We start from the raw sequence: 23915 nt of genomic DNA, 5'->3' as shown, positions 1-23915 counted from the left end.
TCTGGCTATATTACGTTTAGCTATGCCAGCAGCCAATCTCAACCATATCCCTTGATATCTTGGAATGCTCTGCTCCCCCCCAGATATCCAGTATCAGCCATTTGGTGAGGAATCACTACCTTGGAAACCCGGGACATCACCTGTACAACATGGGACCAATAAGCTTGAATAACTGGACACTCCCATAGTATATGGAAGAAGGAGCCCTCCCCGTTGCAGCCTCTCAGGCACATGGGTGTGGATGCCCTGCCTGTCTTGCACAGCAGTGTTGAGGGGTCATCTGATCTATGCAACACCTTGGGTTGTACCAGCCGGAAGTTGGCACATATTGCTATCTTCCGTGGGGCCTGCGGGGCCTCTCCCCAATCCTCATAATTAAGATCTCCCACATCTTCCTCCCATGCCGCCCTCGGGTGAACTAACGGGTCCGGTGCATTGTTGACCAATTTTTTATTATTATGGAAATCCCTTTCATAGGGAGCGGCTCAGTCAATATCCTGTCTTCCAATGAGTAGGGCTCTGGTACCTCCTCACCCTCTCTTAGATGTTCCCTGAAGGCATGATCCAACTGCAAGTATCTTTAGCATTCATTTGTAACCAGGGCATATTCCTGACTGAGAGCTTCAAATTGGAGCAGTGCCCGGTCCCTCTAGATATCACTCAGGTGCTCAATCCCTATCATTTCCCACTTCGGGAACCCTCTTTCTCCTCACCTCCGGCAATGAATCACTGTGCCAGAGCGAAGTCATTCAGTCGGTCTCCCTATCAAAGCAATTGTGTGCTGCAATGGGGTTTAGCCTTAAATTTAAATAAAATTAGTGCTGAGTCCGCTAAAAATAAGGCTCTAAATTGTGCTACCTATGAGACACAACAGAGGACAAAGTAACGGCTGCATTGCTTCCAGTTTTAAAACATAAAATCATAATGGATCCTCCTTCTATCTCACTTTTCTCCTCCTACCCCATATGAAAGGGTATCTCGCCTACTTTGACCTCCTGTATAGTGACTCCTTGTTATACTCCGCACACACCCGCAAAAAGGTCACTCACAAGCATCTCTTACTGCACAAAGAGGAAAGTAATTAGAGAGAACATTGGTTGAGATCTATATTAACTTTTGTCTCCAAAGTGTTAGAAAAGGAACAAGCTAGTCATGTTCTACATGGACAACCTAACAGCTGATGTATCTAGGGGCCATCCAGCTGTTGTACACCAACACATAGACAAGGGTAAGGCTGGGCACAGGTGCTTCGACTTAGAAGAAAATATCAATAAGAAATGGCCTAAAACAAGGGCGTGTTTTTGCTCTGCTTATTTTGAATCTGTATTTAGCAAAGCTGTCAACTGTTCTCAATAGTGTCAACTGACACTCTCCCCTGATGTCTGGATTTCACACTTATCATATGCTGTATGCCGACAATGTCATTTTGATTAGTTACACCAAGGTCGGCCTACACCGTTTAGTAAATGCAGTCTTCCTAGTTATAATCATGGCAGCCATCTTGGAAGAATTAATTAAATGTGCTAAAACAAAGCAAGCTAAGTAGGTTAAAAGTCACTAGGTGACGGGGGCACAGGCCTGCAAGCCAAAAGGCTAAGCTAACTTCTGATTCCCATTACAACTAAATAGGATCCACTACACTCTCCCCACTGCCAGAACAAGTATGATGCCATACTAACGATGCCAAAGACAGCAAATGAACCCAAGCAAAAATGCTCTGAACTAAAAACAAGCTAAAACCATATTGAAACATAACTGAAGGCTAATTAAAAACTTGTTAAAAACAGCTAAAACATACAAACAGACACAATGTCGACCATGACAAGCACAGCAGGCCAAAGTTAAAGGCAATGTTGGCAAACTTTAAACTTGCAAACTTAAGTATAGGCCAATGGTCAAATTCATCTAACAGTAGTCATGATCTTGAAGAATTCTTCGAAGCCATCAATGGGAAAGGCATCCAAGAAAGAAGCCACATTGTCAGATGTCAGATCAATGACAGGATTGGAAGATGGATCCACGGAGCAGTAGTGTGCAACAGTTTAAGATGCAGGATCTCCCGCAAAAGCAGCACCATCTAAAGTGCCCAAAGGAGCCAGACAGTCCACCAAGGGCAGCTTGTTAAGTGGCCTCGCGGATCAGCCTCAGTCTCATGGGGCACGACTGTGAATGAACCCTCATCGGTAACATCAGCAGTTCTTGTCCACAGGAAGCACAGGTGAAACAGCAAGACACACCGAAGGTAAATGCTTGAAGAGGCACCAGGTGCAGTGAAAGACCGGTTGCACACACCAAATGACTGGTCAGAATCACAATGACCAATCATGCTCCAGTTCTTCCAGCAACGGAGCACCAAAAAACTACCATGCGATCACAACACAGTTGGGCGGGTGGTAGTAGCTCCATCACTCCGCTTTGCTGGGAAAGCACAACCACTGGGTATCAGGAACAACAGCAGTAGTATCCCACTGATCAATGCCAAAGTCAAAGGAAAGCCGCCAAACACACTGGAAGAGAGTGAATGGATGGCTGAAGGAATGACTCCAAAGACAGTCTGGAAGATGGACACAAATCCAGACCCAACTTCGTTAAAGAAATGGACAGTCCCCTCAGTGCTTGAGCAGTGAAAATTCTGGATACCAGATCTCCGAAGTGCTTGGGGTATTTGTATTTAATAGGGATTGTATCTCAGCTGATGATCTTGCTATCTGGAGTGCATACATCTCTCTAGCCGATGCAACTTGTTTCTGGAACAGTAGCGCTTTTAGTCTGCTCAGCTTGTCATATTTTACATTAGTAGTATTAATGTGAGGCCACATTTCTGCTACTCTTATCTCTTGTGTGGGTGGGAAAAAAACATATCTGCAGCAGGTTACGACCTTAGAGACTGATATTGCGTAGACAATTCCTCGTCGCATACTGCAACAGCTTTGGTTGCTCAGCACCACATAACTTCCATTTGAAAGTTCATGAAATGCTGGTTGAATCAAAGGGACGGGAGTACCTTTCTGAAAACAGGCCAAGTTCACAAACTCTGCATTGCAAAGGTCATGAAGGGACACCTGTTTGCAAATCATTGAATGACTAACAGAAGTCTTGCATTCACTTCCGCTAAGAAAGACCTCAGTTTCGCCGTTCAGACACTTATATTCAAAGGGCAACTCCCACTTTTCTTTAATATAGCGATCGCCTAGCTGCTCGTATCTGCCCACGGCAAGATGTTTCAAGCATTTCGAAATATGAAAAGCGGAAATGGGCAGATTTATAATGCCATGTAAGAGCCATACTCTTGATGGACTCTCCACAACTGTGAAAGGCAACTTTTCCAGCTTTTCTATGTGAAGCATGGTGAAACTAGATTCTCTTTTAGCCATTGTCTGTTGTTCCCTTGATAAATTAAAAGCAGCAAACAAGTAATTACCGTTAATGTACTTCCAAGGAACGAGGCCATTTTTCAGAATCTGTAGTGTCCAACCTAACTGCATGATGGAACGCAGCTGACTTTGTCCATTGTGTTAAATGGACATGTCATTCTGAATGATGTCAATCGCAGATGACACTGTTATTAAGGGAATAAATCCTGTTGGACAGAGTGTTCATGTCTTTGACGACAACAGCTAAAGCCTTTTTCCAAATTTTCTTTATCTGCTTTAAATGCGCAGCAGCTTCTATTTGAGAAAGTTCCAGATCTCATTGTACATGGCATAAATCGTTTGAAGCGTGGCTTTCTTGGACCTAACAAGAAGTCATGTAAGTCAGTATTTTCAGAAAGAATGTTAAGATGTTTTTTAACTGCTGCTAAGATGTTACTCTGTAGCCATTGTTGGCACAGTTTACCCACACTGTATGTTGTAACTATACCTCTTTGTCGGCCCGAGACAAAGCGAGGGTCCGGAAAGCTAATCTTGAAACCCGCCTAGGAATTCACAAAACGTGCCTGACATCCATTTGTGCCTATTGGTCATAATAACCTCCCGCAGGAACTAGAAAGTGAAGAGTTATAGGTACCAGCCTGTACCTTTGCATCTAGTTCTTCCTCTGTGACATTGAGAAAAGACTGTCAATTAGTGAATTTTGCCGGTGTGGGGATGCTGGACACATTCATTTTCTTCATTTTTGCTAACCCTAGACAGGATGTCTGCTGAATTGTGTCATTTAAAAAGGATCATTTGTACAGGAATAAGGCACGCTCTAAATAAAGCTTCCCTACCCTAAATTTGCCAATCTTGTGTTCCTCATACACTCTTTACATCAATATTGTTCTTCCAGTATTCGTAACCTTCAATTGCAAGACGGGAAACAAAGGAATCTGAATAAATTAACTTTGTGTTAGTTAGCAAAATTTTCCGAATTTTAGAAGGTGGTAACTTGAAATTATATGACTGGATTTTTGGTTCATGCCCCGAAAAATAAGTGAATTTATCTGTATAATGTTTTGAGTTCCCCACAGGTAGAGTTGAACAGTGTTTCCACTGTGTGTAATTGAATACTGATCCGTGTCTAGTTGCAAGATGCAGGTAGTAATATCCTCGGTTGTTACAGCAGAACATTTCCCCATAAATCTTTGTTTTGGTGTACACATCATCACTTTCAAATACAGTGTAGTCCTTCATTTCAGTTAACATGGAATCAACTGTCTGGACATCCCAATCATCAGATACAACACCAGGTGTAATTACATCAGTCATTGAAATTTTGAAAACGCATGGAATTTGAATGACCCCAGTAGGCCTCTATATATCAAATGGAACTTTATCCCACAAAATCCCATCAGGAATCAGTACTGCTGAAATGTTCACAAGGGACAAATCTCTTCGGACCTTAAGGAAAGATATGGAGTTAAGACTTCATCCACAGTAATGACCATTTATAACCAAGAAGAAAACCGTCACAAAACCAATCCATAGATAAAATGCAAGCACTGCCAGAAATAATCACAGATAGTTCCATGGATAAGTTAAATAGTTATTTTTAAGCCATATGTACAGTTTATGTGTCTTTGAAATAGTTTCAATAGCAGGTGCCGATGAAGTTAACCTTAACAAAAACTATGCTAGTGACCACAAAAAGATGCCTGCCACCAATTTTTCATCTTGACAGCTCAGTTTCGAAAACTGTATCGGAGTACAAATATTTGGGCGTAATCTTTGATTTGAGAGGTGCCTTTACTAATCCGTGCAGTGCTATTCAAAAGAGAAATAAAGCTGTAAGTGCTGTATTTTGCTTTCTAAGAAATTCTTTAAAACAAATGTCTCCCCAGCCACGTATTCAAGTTATGGCTGCTAAGCATGTACCTTACTTTTGGAGTGTAGGCTTTGAGAGGAAGACCTGACAAAATATTTGATAAAGCTGTGACAGGGACATACCGATGTGTGTTTAATCTCCATTGTCATGCCTTGTTAGCTCAAATTCGACTTTAGTTTGGCCTTCGGAAGCATAATGTAAGCAGCCTTGGTGCTTATTTGAAACTTTGTTACAAGTTAAAAAGTGAATCAAGTTCCACCTTAAGTAGCATTGGGTTGCAGGCCATAAACAATCAAAGGAATTCCCAGGCTCACAACTACCTAAACCTAGTTCTAACCACCTTTGAGGCCGAGGAACACTCTGCCTCAACTATTTTGCAACAGCTTTTAACAGAGTCAAATTACATTGACAAAAAGATTTCATCTCAATGATAAAGCTGCCTAAGAGATCTTGTGCTTGGATGATGATAGGCTTGTATGGTCTATTAAAACCCCAATCATATTTAGGGGACCTGCTTAGGTTAAAGGCCAAGCTCAAATTGCTGCATTTCCGGCTAGGTGAAATCTTTACCCACTTTAACTCCCCTGTTTAGAAGAGGTGCTCCAAAGAGGCTACTTGTCGAGCCTGCAGTTACCTAAAAGGAAGACATTTGCCACATTATATGTAGTTGTCCAGCTTTAATGACGGAATGAAAAGGTATGCTGAGACAGTTTTTTTTTTTAGTAATGGTATTTGTATGTGTCAGCAAGCGATTATAGTTTGTCTTCAGGGAGAGGGCACAATATTTTGAGGGACTTTTCTTAAGTGTATGATTATTGCCGAATTACAATTAGCAACAATAGAATTATAAAGGAGTACTCCTTAGTACGATCTGGCTTCCCCTGCAAATTGATTGAGACATTAGTTTAGTAAATATTGAGCCAGCATATAGAGAGGTCATCGTTGTTAATTATATATGTTGCAGGGCACCAATCAATTTAGCAGTCAAAAGTATGCACTTTCCTCTTGCAGGGTTTTACCACCTATAAGTAATCAGCACACACCCTCTGTTGCCCTTAGTGTTAGTTTTGGTTCTTTATTTTAAGTACTAACTACTTTTTATTTACAAGACTTAACATCGACTTGCACGCAGAACGCTCCTCCTGTTTCTCCAGTGTTAACACTAGTGACCCGTTATGACTTGTTGTTTTCTTTTGTGGGCGCAGTCTTCTTATTTTATGTTGGAACGAAATCAAAGCATTAAGCACTGTTTTTAAAGTTTTTCTACCACTAATTTTACTATGGTTTATGCCCTGTTATATTCTCCTTTTGGCTCAGTACTTTTCATTGTGATGAAATTGATCTGAAGTGAAAGTATCACACATATTTTACTATGAGTACTTGCTGGGACATTGTAATCATGTAAATGCTCCAGGCACTTTTCTTAGAGAATTTGTACGAATAATTGTCTCACTAACCCTGTCATGGCTTATGCCAGTCATCTTCATTTTCTGGCTCAGTATTTATTGTGCGATGAAATTGACACCAAGCCAGAGCATTAAGCATGATATTTGAGTATTTGCTACAATAAGGTTGACAGGGTTTTTGACTTGTGCTATTCTCGTATTCCAGTCTTGGTGCAGAGGAATGCTAAATGTTTCATATGTAATGACGGATGACTCAACAGAGATACATAAAAGCACAATTTTAACTAACTGAACGATAAAGATTATTGCAACTGAATTGCAACTAACTAGGCGTTAAAAATCTTTTGTGGTACGGAGCGAAAGGAATGCAGAAAATTCCCTCTGCCCAATTCCCAAATGGCTCCAGAGCAGATAAGCAAGAAATAATTACCCTATAGTGTTTGAAGAAATGGGTCTGTTTGATTGTCAATGGCTGCTTAGATAATGATATCCCAGCAAATCCAAAACACTTAGGTCTGTGAGGCCCTTCAATTATAGATTACCTGATTTCTTTTTATGAAGCTTTTCTAAGTCTTTCTAATCTGCGTTCCATTGCAAATCCATTTAGGGACTCATTTTGGCAGATGGGATACTCCATGATAAATGTTGCAAATGTCCCATCTGCCGTATTACAAGTGTATTATAGCAGTTGGCACAATGCGGCAGAAGGGATATCCTTTACTGTAGCTTCATGGAACATGAAGGAGAATGACAATGTACTTAATTTTCAATTAATAGAGCATCATTGATTGAGTTGTGACAGAAAAAGAAAGACATATACTGGGTGTCTTTATACAAAGGTAACGTGCTGTTGAGCTGTGGTTAGACTTACAGGAAGATGCTATATCTTGAAATACATTCTTGGACTCCTTCTGATCTGTTGCAACTCAATATTGTGCTACATACCTTCACCTGGGGCCTGGTGTTGTTTAGTGGGGACCCTGGTCTTTCTTCAAAAATGTATACAGATAATGACCAGACACAGGATTGTCAGTTTCCTTTTCCTTTATTTTCTTTCTACATCTATGATCTGCCACACAAGTTACATCAACCAGTGGGCGACAACCCCAAATTAAACAAGAGTATGCATCTTGTTATATGTAGATGATACAGTGATCTTTGATCTAACCCACAAAGGCCTCCTTAATTGTATGAACAATTTACATCAGTGTGTTTTAGATTATGTTCAGCAAATGAATACATCAGAAATAAGATGTTTATATTTAGGAAAAGAAATATAGAAAGCAAATACTTTTCAAGTGGTTATTAGTATGTGAAAAGATTAAATTTGTGACACAGTATTCTTAGCTCAGGAGAGTACGCTCCTCTGATTTTAGTAATAAACACCATGCTTCGTAATTAGCTGGAAGGCCTTATCCATTGCAAATGTGTTATAGCCCTTTTACACTTTACTTGCCCATGGGCATTTTAATCACTTAATCATTATTAAACATAGTCTCCCCCAGCCTTTGTAATCAAAACTATTATTTCAGTTGTTCATCCTTTATGAAAACTACGGAAATAAATATTTTGCTTAAACTGTGTTCTTTGAACTGTCTGTTATCTATTCAAGTTTTGCAAAAAGAACTAGGTCTTTGTATTTCCTCTATGTTGCGATTGGCCACAGAAATTTGTTGGGGTTTTCGGCTGCTTAACTTTTTAAAGCATTGCCTGAGGGAATTATTGCATTGGCGATCTTTGAGCGCAGTGAGGCTTACTACTCTTTTTGTAAAAACCCCACTTGTGCTCTTAACCTTTTTTGGACTTCCCAGTCTTATTTATTAACTACATTAGGACTGCTGAATATGACATTGAAGTAACTGGTCCCCAAGGTTATTATGAAATATGATATAGAGGATTGTCCTTAGTGAGACAAATAGAAAGTGATTACAGTTTCAGCACGGATAATAGAATATCACAGCTATATCTTGAGCTGTTGCTTGACCACAAGGTATAGCATATGTTCTTTTAAGAGCAAATGTGCTTTCACTAAGAGTTGTTATAGAAGCATGGGAAAATTACCTTTTAATAATCATATTTCTACTCCTTGTAATAAGACTACAAGAATTCAACCATGTTGTATTTATTTGTCTAGCAGTAAACTCTGTGACAGCAGTTTTTACTTTCAGTATTTCTTAGGTATGGAAACTTTATGGTAAACGAAGCATGGCCTTTCATTTCCTCATTTTTATCACCCAAAAATAAACAAATAGGTTTTTAATATTTTTACATTTTCAAAAGCTTTTCCCTATAGTAGACCTATTTTAGTGAATGGATACGATTTGTATGATCTCATTGTTGTTCTCTTCTTAATTGCTAAGTAGGGTTTTTCTATTTCCTTCTGTTTTCTTTTTTGGATTTTAAATATATATTCTGATTTGCTGACCTTTGTTGAGGTAAAAAAAAAAAAACGTGATTTGAAAATATATTTCAACATAAAACTTTATTTGGTCATTCAAAAGTGACCTTAAATTATAGAACAAATACAATAAATAACAGTGCAGTTAAAATGATCGGAACAAGGAACAAGGAATATGCGAACTGGCTCAAGAGCAATTCATTAGATAAAATTATAAAATCTTGGGTTGTCAAAGTTCACAGTAATATAAAGTACAGTACTTAATGTATAAAATAGATCCTTTGTAATACAATTAAATAAAAAGAATCTGCCACCCAGTGCTTAATTTGTGCTTGTTGTTTCCGGTGCTGAGCACGGGCACTTATTTCTGAGGGCCGGCGCTTAGTTTCGTGTCTCAAGCATTTACTGTGAGCAAAAGACACGTGGGAAAGACAGAGGAAGAGAAAAAAGAAGAAGCGTCTGAAAGGGGAAAAGCAGGAAGCTGCAAGAGTGAGCTGAAGAGGCAGGGAGTGGCTGTTAATGGATTGAAGAGGCCCGAGATGGCTTCAGGATTACGCTGCCTCAGTATTATGTGCTCGCACTTTTAATTGAAGCAGCCGCATGTTTAAGAGAAGAGCTTTTAGCACTGGCACCTTTTTATTTACAAATTAAGCACTGCTTAAGGTGTGCACTCACCTATGTTATAAAAAGACCTTCTATTGTATTGCACTTTGTATATAAGTTCTACCACAGACCAAATATGGGGTGAGGAGAGCGATTGTAATAAAAACTTTGCTTGTCTACATTGGCTTGTCTTAAAATATATACAAAGTAATGTTTTCTCAGTACAGTAAAATATTTACAAAAAACAAAAAGTGCATAGAGCTTTGAGAAGAAGAGTTGCAAGAGCAGACAGGGAAGTTATTGAAAAAAGAACTGAGCTCTGGGAAAGCAACCAGAAAATGTACAGTATTCAGCTGCAGCCTTGTCGATAAAAAAAATCTATGTTGCATATTTGACACCCAAGTGATAAATGGTTCAGTGCATGCTGAGGTGCGGTGCTTATCAGCTTCTCGTGTAAGACTATATTTCCAAGATTCAATATGTGTCCGCCTTGCATTACAGAAGGCCGTAAAGGATAACTTTAGAATATATTTTATTGCTGGCATAGAGGTTCTCTTTTTTGTCATACAAGTCTGAGTTTTGCTAAATACAATTAACTTCTTTGATATATGACAGCCATTAAATCTTTCTGCTTTATCTAGTTCAATATAATCTTATAAAACAATAGGTTAAGTATGGTCTCCTCTTGCATCCATACCTTTAGCCATTGTAAATGAGTCTGGAGCTTAATTAGGTCACTGATAAAATCAAGCCCCAATTCTGCATGACAAAAATAAGTGGCAGTGCCATTCTCTACCCTTTGTATAAAAAGGTATTCCTTTGTGCTCCAGAGACCAGCAACTTAGGTAACAGTTGAACAATATTTAGCATTATAAAAAATAATCAGTTTCTTAAGAAGTTTGATATCAAGCATGTAGGCAAAACAAAATTTGACCTCAGTACTGCTTGCAAACGTAACGGCTTTAGACGTGTATCTTCGAAAAAAAACACCCAGAGATGGAAATTACAATGCAGTGGTAAATCTTTTTTATTATTGTCAGTAAAAATAAGTATGTTTCTTTTTGTGTGATTCATATACCGTAATATTTGTTTTGGCCTGGTTCACTGTTAGAGATAAACTTGCCATAATTATGCAAAATTGGTTCAGCAAGCTTTTGAGACTTAATGGATTCCTGGCAAGGTGGACCAGGGTACCTGCTTACTATATATCCATATCCCAGTGGTGATCCCCAGTAAAAGTTAGGACCATTTTTCCATAGGAAATTGATTTTAGTTTTGCCAGTAATTTTGGCTCTGTTTGACAAATTTTTTAAAACATTCCTCAAAAAAGTCTCATTTACCTTAGCTCTTTCCTGGAAAGTTTCAGGGTGACTGTCAAGCAGGGGCAGAGAAAAAGGAGTGGTGTCCCAAAACACATTTTTTCCGTACAATTCTCCATAGGAAAACAGAACAGCAATACTGCAGATGTACCTGAACCAAATTACACCAAATTTGGCAGAAAGCTGGATCTTGATCCAAAAACTATGGCCCTCATTATGATCTCGGCGGTTTTAACTGCCGAGATCCGTGCTGGCGGTCAATAGAAGACCGCCAGCGCGACTGAACCGTCGGGGTTCATAATGACCCCCTATGTCTTTTGTGATGTGGTGTAAATCCATTCAGTAGTTTTTGAGTAACTAAGGTTTAAAATTAATATGTAGGGGCGCGGTTCCTCCACTGATCTAACAGACAAAAAGATAAGATCTGGTTGGCTTCTGCAAAATCAGTGCAAAGATGCTGCAGCAGCCATTTTAGGACTCGGACACTCAGTCCCCAGTCAAGGAAAAAGAATATAAAAACATGTCCGGCACTGGATAGGTATACGCTGCCGCTCTAGGCCTGGTGAGGGGCGTGGTATACCTCTTCCTGAGCTATTTTAAGGGCTGTGGGGACCACATTCCCTGGAGCCAATTTTGTTTTTTTTTATGGGGAAAGGGGCATGCTCCCCCTCCCTGATCTTCTGTAAGGCCCCAAGAACCCCATCCCCTGTGACTGAAATAATATTTTTAGAGAGGGGCATGCAGGGCCCCTCCCCAAGCCTTCGTAAGGCCCCGGGATGTTGTTTTTATAGGGAGGCGGCATAAGTCCCTGCTCCCGGCGACATAGAATGGCCCTAGGGACCCCATCCTTCCTATCAGAAGTGTGACAGTGTCCCAGGGAACCCATCCTCTGGTACACTGCCTTGTTCCCCACCCAGGAGAATGTAAGGGCAAGGAATATACTTGTAATTCTCTGCCCTCACTGTCCCAGTCAGGAAACATAGCTTTGCTCCCAGTCAGCAGAAACAGAGGAAAAAACTGCCCCCGCCAGAGCAAAGCAACAGGACCGGCTCCTGCCGCACCCAGGATGGGTGCTGGCTGGGGATCAGGAAGGGGCCGTGGGGACCATGAGCCCCCTCCCCCCCCCCCCCCATGGTTCCAACATTGGCATTGTTTTGGGTACGTTATAGTTAGGAACTGGAATTATATCTTTTCACATTTTAAAAAAACTTGGAAATTCGCTGTAACAAACAAAGGTTAAAACATAACATTTTAAATGAACAAAACCAATGAAATTCACCAGTTATAGTTATCTCAAGTAACTATAACTCGTGCCCTAAAGTAGCCATAACTCGCACCCTCACCATGCACTGCTGTTTACCTCACATATCACATCACTCATGATATGTTCTATGACATCATTGATTACATCATTGCAACATCTGAAATGACATCATTGACAACAACATTGTGCATGACAGGGGCCCAAGTTAGAGTTACTTGAGACAACCATAACTGGTAAATTTCAGTGTTTTTTTGTAATTGTAAAACGTTACATTTTAAATGACATTTTGACCTAACTATAACATCCCTTTAACCTTTGTGTGTTTTTCAGTGAATTTCTATGTGTTTTTTTAAATGTAAAGTGAGATATCGGGGATACACTGCTGGACTTGAAGCAGGCGCTCCTTTCTCCCATCACCCTACAAAGCCCAGAATCCAGATAGCTATTGGAGGGGGAGGTGCTGTAAATTGACATGTGCTTCCTCACCGCACGGGGGATGCTGCCAATTCAGAGCAATAGCTCCTATTGCCTTTATCACAAGGCCCAAAATCCAGATGGCTATTGGAGGAATAGGCTCTATAAATTGCTACACAGTTCCCCGTTACACAGGACACACTGCTGGACTCAAAGCAGGAGCTCCTTTTGTCTATCACCTGCACTACAGAGCCCAGAATACCCAGAATCCTGAGGGCTGGGGAAGGGGGAAATGCTATAAATTGCCACACGCTTCCCCCTCTGCTCGGGATGGGCGCATGCCCGGCCCAAGAAAGGCCCATCTGAGCCCAATTGAGACCAGAATGAGCTACCCTTCTGCGAAGCAGTCATTGATCTGAACCACCTAATGCCAATTTATCATGATAGATAAAAGAAAAATCCGACAAAGTCCCATCTGATAAGGACAAAACCTCTTCAAATTTAATTACAAACCTTCTTACTGGAGCAAAGGGTCTAATAAATGATGAAATTGCTAACATAGAGGAAAAGCTAGTAGCCACACAGGGCTAGTGAATAAAGGTTTCCAGAATCCTCCTCTTGAGTCTCTATCAGAGTGGGATGCAATGACAGCAGGTGCATTGCAGGTCTTACCGCGTGGGATGTTAAAGGGTAATCTTTTCCTTGTAAACCCTTTAAGTGTTATTACCCCTTCTCCTCCTTTTGCGTCAATCCCTCCCAAGAAGAAGAGAGCCCCAAAGGGGACTGGTTTTCCCTAAAATATCTGTTTCTGATAGCTCGAGACTTGCTCAGGGTAGCTCTAATTTAAAGGAGAGGATGGAAACAATGCCTCTCAGTCAAAAAGGCTACCAACATTGACTTTCTTGTAAAGTCCCTGTCAGATAAATTTGACTCGCTTGAAATAGTTGTGAAAACTACTCTAAACCTTGTAAGAAGTAAACTTGGGAGTCTGAGCCACTGCTAAAAAAGGTTCTGGATTTGACTAAGGTTACAATGATTTACCTGGTTGGGTGTGCCTTCTTCTCTCAAGGCAAGGAATCTGTAGATCTATAAAAAATTCCAAAACCCCCGAGCCAGAGGGGACAATCTAATGCTGGTACGTTTCAGAAATGGTCCATGCAACAATGTGGCACTCAAATGCCTTTGTGCCCTAAGAATGCTTTACATTCATCTACAAGCAGGACTGACTTAACCCCTTCACATTGAGTTGCACCAGACGTTTGAGTTTCGGATCATTTTAAACATACTGAGATAGCTAATTTCTCTTTCCTATGACCCCAAGACATGCTTCATTTACCTCCGGAGGCTACTCCCTGTGTTATAGTACTAAAAGTATTACCTCTTTTTCATTTATCTAGATCTAAACACTGGAGGGATCTAAAAAAATAAGAAAGTCCGCTATCTGTCATGGAGGGTCAGTTTAACTCAGATTTTATATAAGGAAATTTTGATGATGAGAAGAGTACAAGTTGATTGGTACATCTAGGAAATCCACGATTAATGATTGTATTGTGATTAATTTTCGTTCTCCTTATTTTGTTAATCAGATATTGAAGAGGGTAGCCGCCCCTCAAATGTCAAATAATCCATTGCTGAGAAAAAAGTAAGCCATCCCCCTGGGTTTCTTCTTTGAGCCAGATCAATATGTGGAGTGCCATAAGAACCAGGCATCCAGGAGTAAATTGCCAACTGAGAGAGTAAGTACACATAATAGATTCCTCCCTTAGAATCTTTAGTGGTGTGGTCTGAATCTCTAATGAACAACACTATAATGGTAATATGCTGCCCAACAATCAGATCTGGTTCTTGATTTTAACAAGAGACCCACTGATATAATAATTTAATGGGATTTGAAAGGCATCACAGGGAAACCTTCTATGATAGATTGGCAGACACATACAGCATCAGCTCATATAACATGTGTACAGGAAACATGGGTGGTAGACCCCCTTTTCATTTTTTAGTTTGAATCTGTTTTTATTGAGTTTTAATATTGTGGTTGAAAATACAGCAAGAAAGTGTACATAATGGCACATTCTGGTTAATAACATCTTCGATAAGATACATGCATTTTAATAGTTGACATTGTTCACAACGCCATAAGTAAGATGCATTATATCACCGTTGGTGGGAATAATGTTTTACATGTACAGTTACATGCTATGTCACTCTATTTAGCAACCACCAACGGTATGTGTCTTCAATAAACAGATCAATCATTTATATTATAATAAAGATAAAAACCAACTAGCCAGTCCTGGTTTACTATAATATCTACAGGTTTGAGGGTGTGCGACTACACTAACTGTTAGGTAATAGACTTTCTGATACATCTGTGAAGCAAATAGACAGAGCACCTAGGAATCCAATTCCATTGATTTATTATGTTGTCTGGTGTGCAGACTGGGGCAGTGTTATCTTATATTATCTGACACCACATTCATTGATGTTTTGTGTCTGGTTATGTGAGCATAGGTTAGAGCTCTCTCAGCCCCAGTGTATAAATGCATCAGGTCCTCCCGCTATATTGACTATGAGAGGCATATGCAAATCTGCTAGTATTGTGTCTCATTGGGTTGCTATAGGGTATTTGCGGAGACCCAGCGCATCCGCACTGTGGAGCGCTACACTCTCTGCCTGCGCCCAAGCTTCAATTGATTGGGACCATGCCTTATAATACGCCGCCTCAGGTCTCTTCTACCTTCGGGTAATTGTTTGGCTAGTATAAATCCTAGATCTAGGTACCTGGAGGTGACACAGTTATGTTTAGTTCTGAGACAAAAGGCCCAATATAAGTTATTGAGGTGTCCCGTACAATGCCGCTCCCAATAGCCGCGTGAGTGGAGCCAAGGGGAGGTGTGGTGTCTCAGAGATTCCGCTAGCCAATGCTCCAGGTGTGTTCCTGCAACAAGCACACGCAAATATTGTAGTGTCAGGTGTGTAGGAGGTAATATGAGTTATGTCCTCCCAAGCCTGTTGCAGTGCTCCAGTGAGGGATCAGTGTAAGAGGAAGCTGCCAGGAGGTATATTAGTGTCTTCCCATAAGGCGTCATACGCAAGGAGAACGTGACTATCATATAGGTCCCCAAGTATATGGATCTCAGCTGCATTCCAAGCTGCCAGTTCTGATGTTGATGTGATGTGTGTTCCATGCAGTGTTCCCACCAGTGGCATCGCTGGTGCATAAGGGGTCACTCCCCTATTAAGGTAAAGACTCCGTCGATAGCAGCGATACGCCGTCTGTAGCAATGGGTCCTCTGGTACAAAGTGCTTTGTGCCTGGGTGGAATAAGCTGAATAAGTCAGTAAGTGTCCATGCCGGGGTTAGGGTGGCTGTGTCTGCCAGACTCCGGCTGGCCAACCAAAGCGACATCTACTGTAGTTGGGTCGCATGGTAGTAAAGTTCGAAGTTAGGAAGCGCAAACCTGCCCTGATCAGTTCCTCTGTAAAGCTTGGTGAGTGCTATCCTGCAACGAGAACAATGCCATAAGAATTCCCGAATTATGTGTTCTATTGAATGAAAATATGATGAAGGGATATATATATATATATATACATACACACATACATACATACATAAAACCCGTCCTGTCTTAGAGAGCTGAAGGGTTTTCCAGAAGGTCATGTGTGTCTTTAAAGAGGTCACTGCCCGCCTTATGTTGCCATCTAGCAGATGATCAACTGTACGGTATGTCTGGATTTCCAGATATCTAAAGGTCTGCGGTTGCCATACCATTGGTGTCGCATTTGGACGAGGGCCAAGATCTGGTGTGGTAGGTAAAAGTGGAAATACAGGACTTAGTCCAGTTAACTCAAAGTCGAGATAGTTCTGGGAAGGTAGTGAATGTTGCGGTGATGGAGATGGGCAAATGCATGACATTGCGTAAATAAATGAGGATGTCATCCACGTAAAGCGATATTGCATGCACGCCCTCCCCCAGAGGTTTTCCCCACTATTGTCCCCACTCCCTAAGAGCTAATGCTAAAAGTTCAACCGCCAGAGCAAAAAGAAGGGGGCAGAGGGGACATCCCTGGTGCTCGCCCCTCTCTTTAGTGCTGGGAGGAGAAATCGGAGATCCCTTGTGTACTCTAGTCATTGAGTGGCAAAACCCCATTTGCTGTAAAACCTGAAAGAGATAAGGCCACTCCAGAGAGTCGAAGGCCCTCTCTAATTCGAGCACCAGGCAATCAACTAGAGACCACCGTGTCGGTGCATGTCTTAGAAGCCAAAAAAAAATCTGCAGATATTGAATGATGTACTTCGGGTTGGTACAAAGCCATTTTGATCTCTGTGGACTAAGTTGGCTATCAGTGGTGCCAGTCGGTCAGCTATGATCTTAGCCAATATCTGATAGTCAGAATTGAGGAGTGCCAGTGGTCTGTACAAGTTAGTTTGTGTTGGGTCTTTATGTGGGTTTGGTAGGGTAATTCGAAAGGCGTCTCGGAGCGTGGTGGGTAGATGTGCTAAGTCCAGTGCTTGCTCATAAAGGGGTTGGTTTATGGGCCTTTGATTCAAATGTGAAAGTCCAAAGACAAGAGAACATGTTTCTTAGATGCTTGCTTGCTTGCTCTGCCGAAATCTATCTCTAACAGATATATATTACTAAGAATACTAATTATAACATTTACCTGAAGTAATAACTGACAACTTTCCATTATAAATGATGAATTCCTCATACAATTTTTGAAATGAATAATATTTAACAAGCTGGGGATATAGTTTAGTTATTGCATAGGTGGCTTCAGGTTATTTCGGTGGCTCAGTACTTGGAGACAGATCAGTGCTTATGTATAAAGAGAAGTCAATAATGTGAGCAGCCTCAGTACTTAGAGATCGCTTGGTTCTGTTACAGAGATGCGTATAGCTTACTTTCCTCAGTATGTACTTAGCTCAATAGTGTTTCATGAGTGCCTGGAACTTATTGACCTGTGTTCCTACAGTAGTCATTAAGCCTGGTTCCTAGAAAAGGCTTGGTTCTCGGAGAAGATTTGGTATTATGAGACAACCAATACTATATCCTATGTTACTAATTCTTGATAATTGCGTTATTAGTTATCGCATCTAATACATAACGATATCATCGGGTCTAATGTTCATCTGATGAAATACAGGTTTAGTCCTCTAAATCGGGCATGGCATCCGGACTTGATGCCTACCGGACCAAAATAGGCATGTCACGTTATTTACTGTGTTTTATTCACCTAGTAAATGTTGCCATATGTGACCTGCCACAATTTATTGGGTGGAAAATCTGACTATCTCAGTTTTTCTGATTTACTTATAATTCCGACACTCAAGCAAACCTTGTTTACACGAGGGTCAGAATGTTCAAGGCATTCATTATTAAGCCCATCATAGATAGGGTTTGTGTGGTTGTTGTCTTGGGCTCAGTAATTACTGTTATTTACCTTTTTAATGAGCCTTCAGGAATTTCTGTGTACATATTACTATGTATAGAAGTACTTGTCCATATTTTCTCGTTGTTTTTATTTTTACCTTTTCCCCACAGGTCCCATCGTTGGCCATGTTGGAGATGGTAATTTCCACTGTATCATGGTGCTGAACCCTGATGACCCTGATGAAGTTCATAGGGTGAAATTATTCACAGACCGTCTAGCCAGGTAAGAACAGCTGAGCAATGCAAAAGGAGTTTGACTGACCTGTAGAAACAGGGGACTGTTGAATGAGCTTCAGTAAGAATGCCAGGGTTGTTCTCAGTAGACTGCTTCTGCAGCAGCGGTGTAGAGATATATGGCCGTGTTTAATTTGGTGGATGGGATATGTTGTTCAAGCATCTTATTACAAATGCCATAGGCTAAAATGCTCTTGTAATACAGTGTTCAGGACTTCTGCCATGTTTGTGACAGAGTAACCCCACCCCCAAAGTCTAAATAAGATACATATTGTACAAGTCTCCTGCTCCACGTACTAGTTAAAGTGAGTGAAATGTTGTATTCCACTCTCACTGTCCATACTACAAGTCTTTCTGTTTTTACTTGAGCTTTACCTTCAAACCTTGAGCCTGGCCAGTAGACAAAGCCTTAATGTCACTAAAGGAGTTTAATTAATAATACCAAAGGTTGCCAGTAGGAGAAAACGCTGCCTTTGTTCACTCTTATTTAAGTAACAAATAAAAGATGCAGTGCTATGCAATCAGCTCACTCTGTTTGTATTTGTAAAAATAAGGCGTGATTAAGGCCTTGTGTTCTGTGGTAAACGTAGACTGTATATTTACTACTCCAGCCTATAATGACTTTTGCAGTTTCATTGGTGAGGTCACTAAGGCCCTCAGAGGTTACTCCTCAGGCATCATGGTGAGCTGTATTGCTATCTCACCTGCTGGTTGTAGCTTTCTGCATCACTGTGTAACAAGCAACAAATAGCATTTCTGTATTTAGGCGTGGGGAAGAGTAGTTGTGTTTCAATAGAGATGTAGCTAACAGTGCTTCTTCAGTCACTTCAAGGAGTCTTTGACGGCCTAGAGGGTGGAAGGAAGTAACAATATCGTGTTTGAAATACTGATCTTCAACAAGGTCCATCTACAACAGACACTACTGTTATAATGTCAAGGTAGGTAGGGCTGGAGTTAAGAAAGGTAATTCTACACTTGGCTTTATATACTTACCTTGGTAATGCACTGGTAGTTGATTCTGTGTATGAGCATTATTACAGGTTGATATTATGTTGGTATTTACATGCCCATAGTGTCTATTTCTGACACTACCCGCAACACTCACACTTGTACACTTGAAGCCCCACCCTGCATGTCTAGCCTCCTTTCAAATTTTCTTTCATTCGCGGCACCCAATTTTTCCAGAACATACGGTGTAGCTTCTTACTCAATTGAGAAGGCGCTTTAGGCCTCATACGTGATGTTGAAAGGGCTTTATACATACCAACTAAGTTCAGTATAATAGAGTCTGTCCACTGTGAGTCTTCTATACCTGTTTTATTGAAGCACACAAGCGAGCTCAGGAAGGCCTGAATATAGTTTTCATTGTGCTGCAGTAAATAAATCAGAGTTAAGGGTCAAGGTGTATTGGGCTGCTCAAGGAAGGCTCTCTTTGTGTTATAAAACTCATAGGACACAGTCTGATTTCTCATTTCACTAACAGGAAGGAAAGTTGTGTAATTGGCTATTCCATAGTCAGTGTTGAAGACAGGGATATCTTGTTGACTTAACTATGGTAAAGTGATCTGAATATGCCCATGCCGCATCGTTTACATTTGGTCATTTTTAGTATTCCTTTACACAGTTTTTCCAAGGTTCAGGGCCGTTCGAAGGTTTGAAACAACTGACAACTTGTTAAATGGGGTCTGCTCGATGAATCCTTTACCCTCCCACAGATTATGGCAGAAATGTTAAGCGTTTTGAAAATCTTACAGCCGTAGTCCCCGATGGAACAAACTGCAACAAAGATACTTTGTCACAGGGATTAAATCACCAGGATTTTATTTTGCTAAACTCTTTAATTGGTTGAACTAAAAATGTAGAGAAAATAAAGCTAATTTGTATATGTTGACTAAGACCAAATAAAGCTAGGTTAACAAGTCTAGTGAATTTAGGGCAATTAAATCTGATGATGCCAAAGAAAAGCCATTACCAACAACGTTTGCGGGTAGAATTGGTCCACACTTTTAAAGGCAGGAATCTGAAAAGGTTTTGCGAATTGCTAACCTGCTAAGGACCACTCTAATTCATTATGCTGCCATATTGCTGCAGCTGGAGAGGTCATTTTTAGGTCTCACGTAGACACCTTCAGCTGTTTCGTCAGCCTCATGTTTCCTAAAATATCATTATAAAAATACATAAAATAGTTTCATATATATACGTACATGGAAGAGCTTTAGATCAGCCTTCTTTATCCATTGGTATGATGAAGTGTTATTCAGAATTTTCTCCCACCTGCTTTTTCATAAACCTTGTTACAGAGGAATCACACTTTGCTATACTGCACCGTGAGTGACATAATTTTGTCTGATAACATGTGCGCCTTCAAAACTAATGCACTTCAGTGTCAAGACTGGTATGCTATGACTGCTGGCCACTCCTTTATTTTTGTCTATTTTACTTTTTCCCCAGGATTATATTTTTTGCACATTGCGCATGTTGGCAGAAATAAATAAAACTACATGGTAAACTTGCCAAGGCCTGACCTATAGGTTTTGTCAGTGCTTGTTCTAATTCCTATGGCACTGAGGCTAATTTAGCCAACTATTGTGATTTTCTTTGAAATTGATGCACGTCATAGACACATGCCATGTTTTCCTCTGTTTTCCCTCCCTGCCGTTAGGGTGCCTTGTGAGCGTAGAAACTGATCAACCCTCTGAGTGCTGACCTAAACCCACCCAATCTGCCTTTATCATATAATGTGAGAAGAGCCCTAGTTATTTTACTAGCTAGATTGCAATTTTGAAAACAAGCTTAAGTGCAGTCTCGTCGAGAGAATCTGTTAATATTCCTCTAAACATAACAGAAAATGTGGTCAGCCTTCCATTCATTGTTGAATTTCGCCTTTGTATTCGACTCTAGCTTTTTTTTTTTTTTTTTTTTTACAAGTTCCTACTTAGTCCTGCCCAATACATTGATGAAGGAAAAAAATAGCACAAGAGATTCACAGTCCGCTTTTCACAAAATCTTTGGTCCTGTGAGTGTGTTTTCATCCTTCGCAGGACTAGACTGCTTCATTGAGGTTGACAAACCTTTTGACCCAGTAAAGAGCATGGCGAATCATAAACCAAAATTTACATTAATATGACAATCAACTATTTAGACATCATGACCAGTGTGGCCACGGAAGGATAACTCCAATCTGAATAAAGTTTCAAAGCTTTTATTTTCCTAACCACAATACCAAAGTCACGTAAATAGTGCACAAAATTAAATTACAAAGATAAAAAAACACCATAGGCTGACCAAATCTACTAAACAAATTTAATCTACTCAACAGCAACACCATTAGACACTCAAGGAGAATAATGCTTATTAATAAAGCAATCACTTGTGAGATAGAAACTTGTTTCAAGTCAGTAGTTAAAGCCTTTACTCAACTCAAATGTACAACATTTAGATTCAAGTGATTGGGACATAGGTTTTCCCTACTTATAACCAAATTAGGAAGAGCATGTGTGGGAAACTGGCTAACATTTGGGGAAACATCTATAAGAAAAACAATAATTTGGAAAAGCATCTATCTTGGACTAAGTTATACTAACTAAAACAAAAAAGGCAAGTGTCAGCATGCTAACTCTACTCAAAAGCAGGTCGGGTAAAATAACATTTGCATTACAATATACCTCTCCTGGGTTCGGAATTCAATTCAGATTTAAATCTTCAGCAAAGTTTATCAGAAGCACCATCAGGAGGAAAGTGCAGAGCACAGGCAGCACATGGAAAACAGGAAAGTGTCCAAGGGACAAATAAACAGAACAATAGCGCAGTGGGGAATGATGCTGGACAAGAATCAAGAGAGGATTGACTGAAACTTAGAATGTCCATCCCTATTCTAGAATATGCAGTACAGTTCGATTGGTCAGTTCAATGAGTCCATATTACACAAAAAGGGGCAATGTCCAATCAGCATTAATGCACAAGTCAAATTTGAAACTTTAGGAAACTCTCCTAGGCTTGGTGTGAAGTCATCTCTCCTTTTCATGTGACTCCAATAGTTTAACAATTTGAACATCATTTACTGCAATCCATGTTCATTCCCATGGCACATAAAGAATTTCTCCTTTCACAAGGGAACAAGCAGTTAAACAATGGTACTGTTTTACTTTCCAGTCCTCATGTTCTAATGTTGAAACATCTAAGGTCGCTTTGAATGAAACGTATACATAATACGATAGGACTCTTTACTCATCGTGTGAGACAGCTAGTGGAAAAATCCATGTAAAAGCAAAAGGAATGACTTGCCAGTTTACTGCTGCTGCAAATATGAAGAATTCAGGCCTAGTTATGCTAACACAAAAATACAAGTAATTAATATTGCCGTTAATAAAATACACCTTATATACCTTACATACAAACTTTTGAAAGACGTGCATTGATTTTTGCGTGCACATGTAACTTAAACTAATAAATCATATATCATTATAAATTATTTTCATTTCTACTGTTCACGCTAATGATTAAATTATAGTTCAACATTATTTAATCATGTTAACACATTGTCAGTTCTGATAAGCATACGTCTGTCCTGGTAGGCACAATGTCCACCACAAATAAACGTGTACACTTTTAAATACATGTTAATGCAGCTGTCTAGGTTTAGGCTTTTAAATGTGAATAAAAAAGACGCCAAATGCTGACTTCTGTGCCATCAAGCGTTACTAAAGTTCTCCTTTCGGCAGTCCTTTCACTCCGTGTTTTTATGCTCCAGCTTATTGGTGTTAAATATGTAAATGTTATGAGAATTCCTTCTATTTTCCAATTTATACTTGCCAGCCCATTTGATTCAAAAGTTGCAACTCATTTGAAATTATGCTGCCAGAATGGCTGTTGATATACATGGAAGAGCCCACACTACACCAGCTTTAGTCTTCTTGACTGTGTATTACGGAGAGGATCAGTTTTAAGGCTAATTACTTTCTACAAAAGGCACTCTATCCTCCTGAGTGTTCTCCGCTTGGTGTAGGTGTAAATGGTAATCTCCTGGCCATCTGCTGAGATCTAAGTCTAAGGACCTGATTATGGGTTTGGCGGTCCCAACGCGTGACCTCCAACTTGCAGGGAGGACGCCCCTGCCATATTCTGTATAAGACCTTGGTTGGCAGGTTTCATTCAGGTGCAGTGCAGCTAGATGGAATTCTTTATCACTGGATCTCAACCAGGAATATGATTTGCTGAAATTTAGAAAACAGTTGAAGACCACGTTATTTCCTGCCTCCTATTCCTAGTTCATAGTTGGTTGGTCTTTTGTTATTTCTATCTGCAGTGCTTGACTAGTTTTGGAATTTTAGCACCAGGATAACCTAATCAGGATGGATGTTGCTTTTTACAGTACAAAAGTTAATTTACACACCTCAAATCAATCTTGACACTAGAAAACGGCCTTATTTTTGGGTTTCACTTGAAAAAGAAGCTAGAGTCCAGGCTTAAGTGACAAATTACACCAAACAAAAATTCTACACCCAGAGTGTGTTACATTATGTTTGTGAGCTAAACAAAATATTTCTTCATTAACAAGGGGAAGAAGTCTTCCCTAAGACCCTAAGGTAACTATAAC

At 40.1% G+C, this 23915-nt stretch overlaps 1 protein-coding gene across 2 annotated transcripts in view; it reads left to right on the top strand.

The window, feature by feature from the left end:
• Positions 1 to 23915, top strand: part of LDHD (lactate dehydrogenase D) — a 432353-nt gene that overhangs the window by 394378 nt on the left and 14060 nt on the right. For both annotated transcript variants that reach the window (XM_069217648.1, XM_069217649.1), the window contains exon 10: positions 18197 to 18308. In XM_069217648.1, coding sequence (XP_069073749.1) covers positions 18197 to 18308 — 112 coding nt within the window. The remainder of the gene's footprint in view (positions 1 to 18196; positions 18309 to 23915) is intronic.

The sequence above is a fragment of the Pleurodeles waltl genome, chromosome 12 (assembly GCF_031143425.1).
Source record: "Pleurodeles waltl isolate 20211129_DDA chromosome 12, aPleWal1.hap1.20221129, whole genome shotgun sequence".
NCBI lineage: Eukaryota > Metazoa > Chordata > Amphibia > Caudata > Salamandridae > Pleurodeles > Pleurodeles waltl.
Note: the sequence above shows the minus strand (reverse complement) of the source record. Positions and strands in the feature narration are given on the sequence as shown.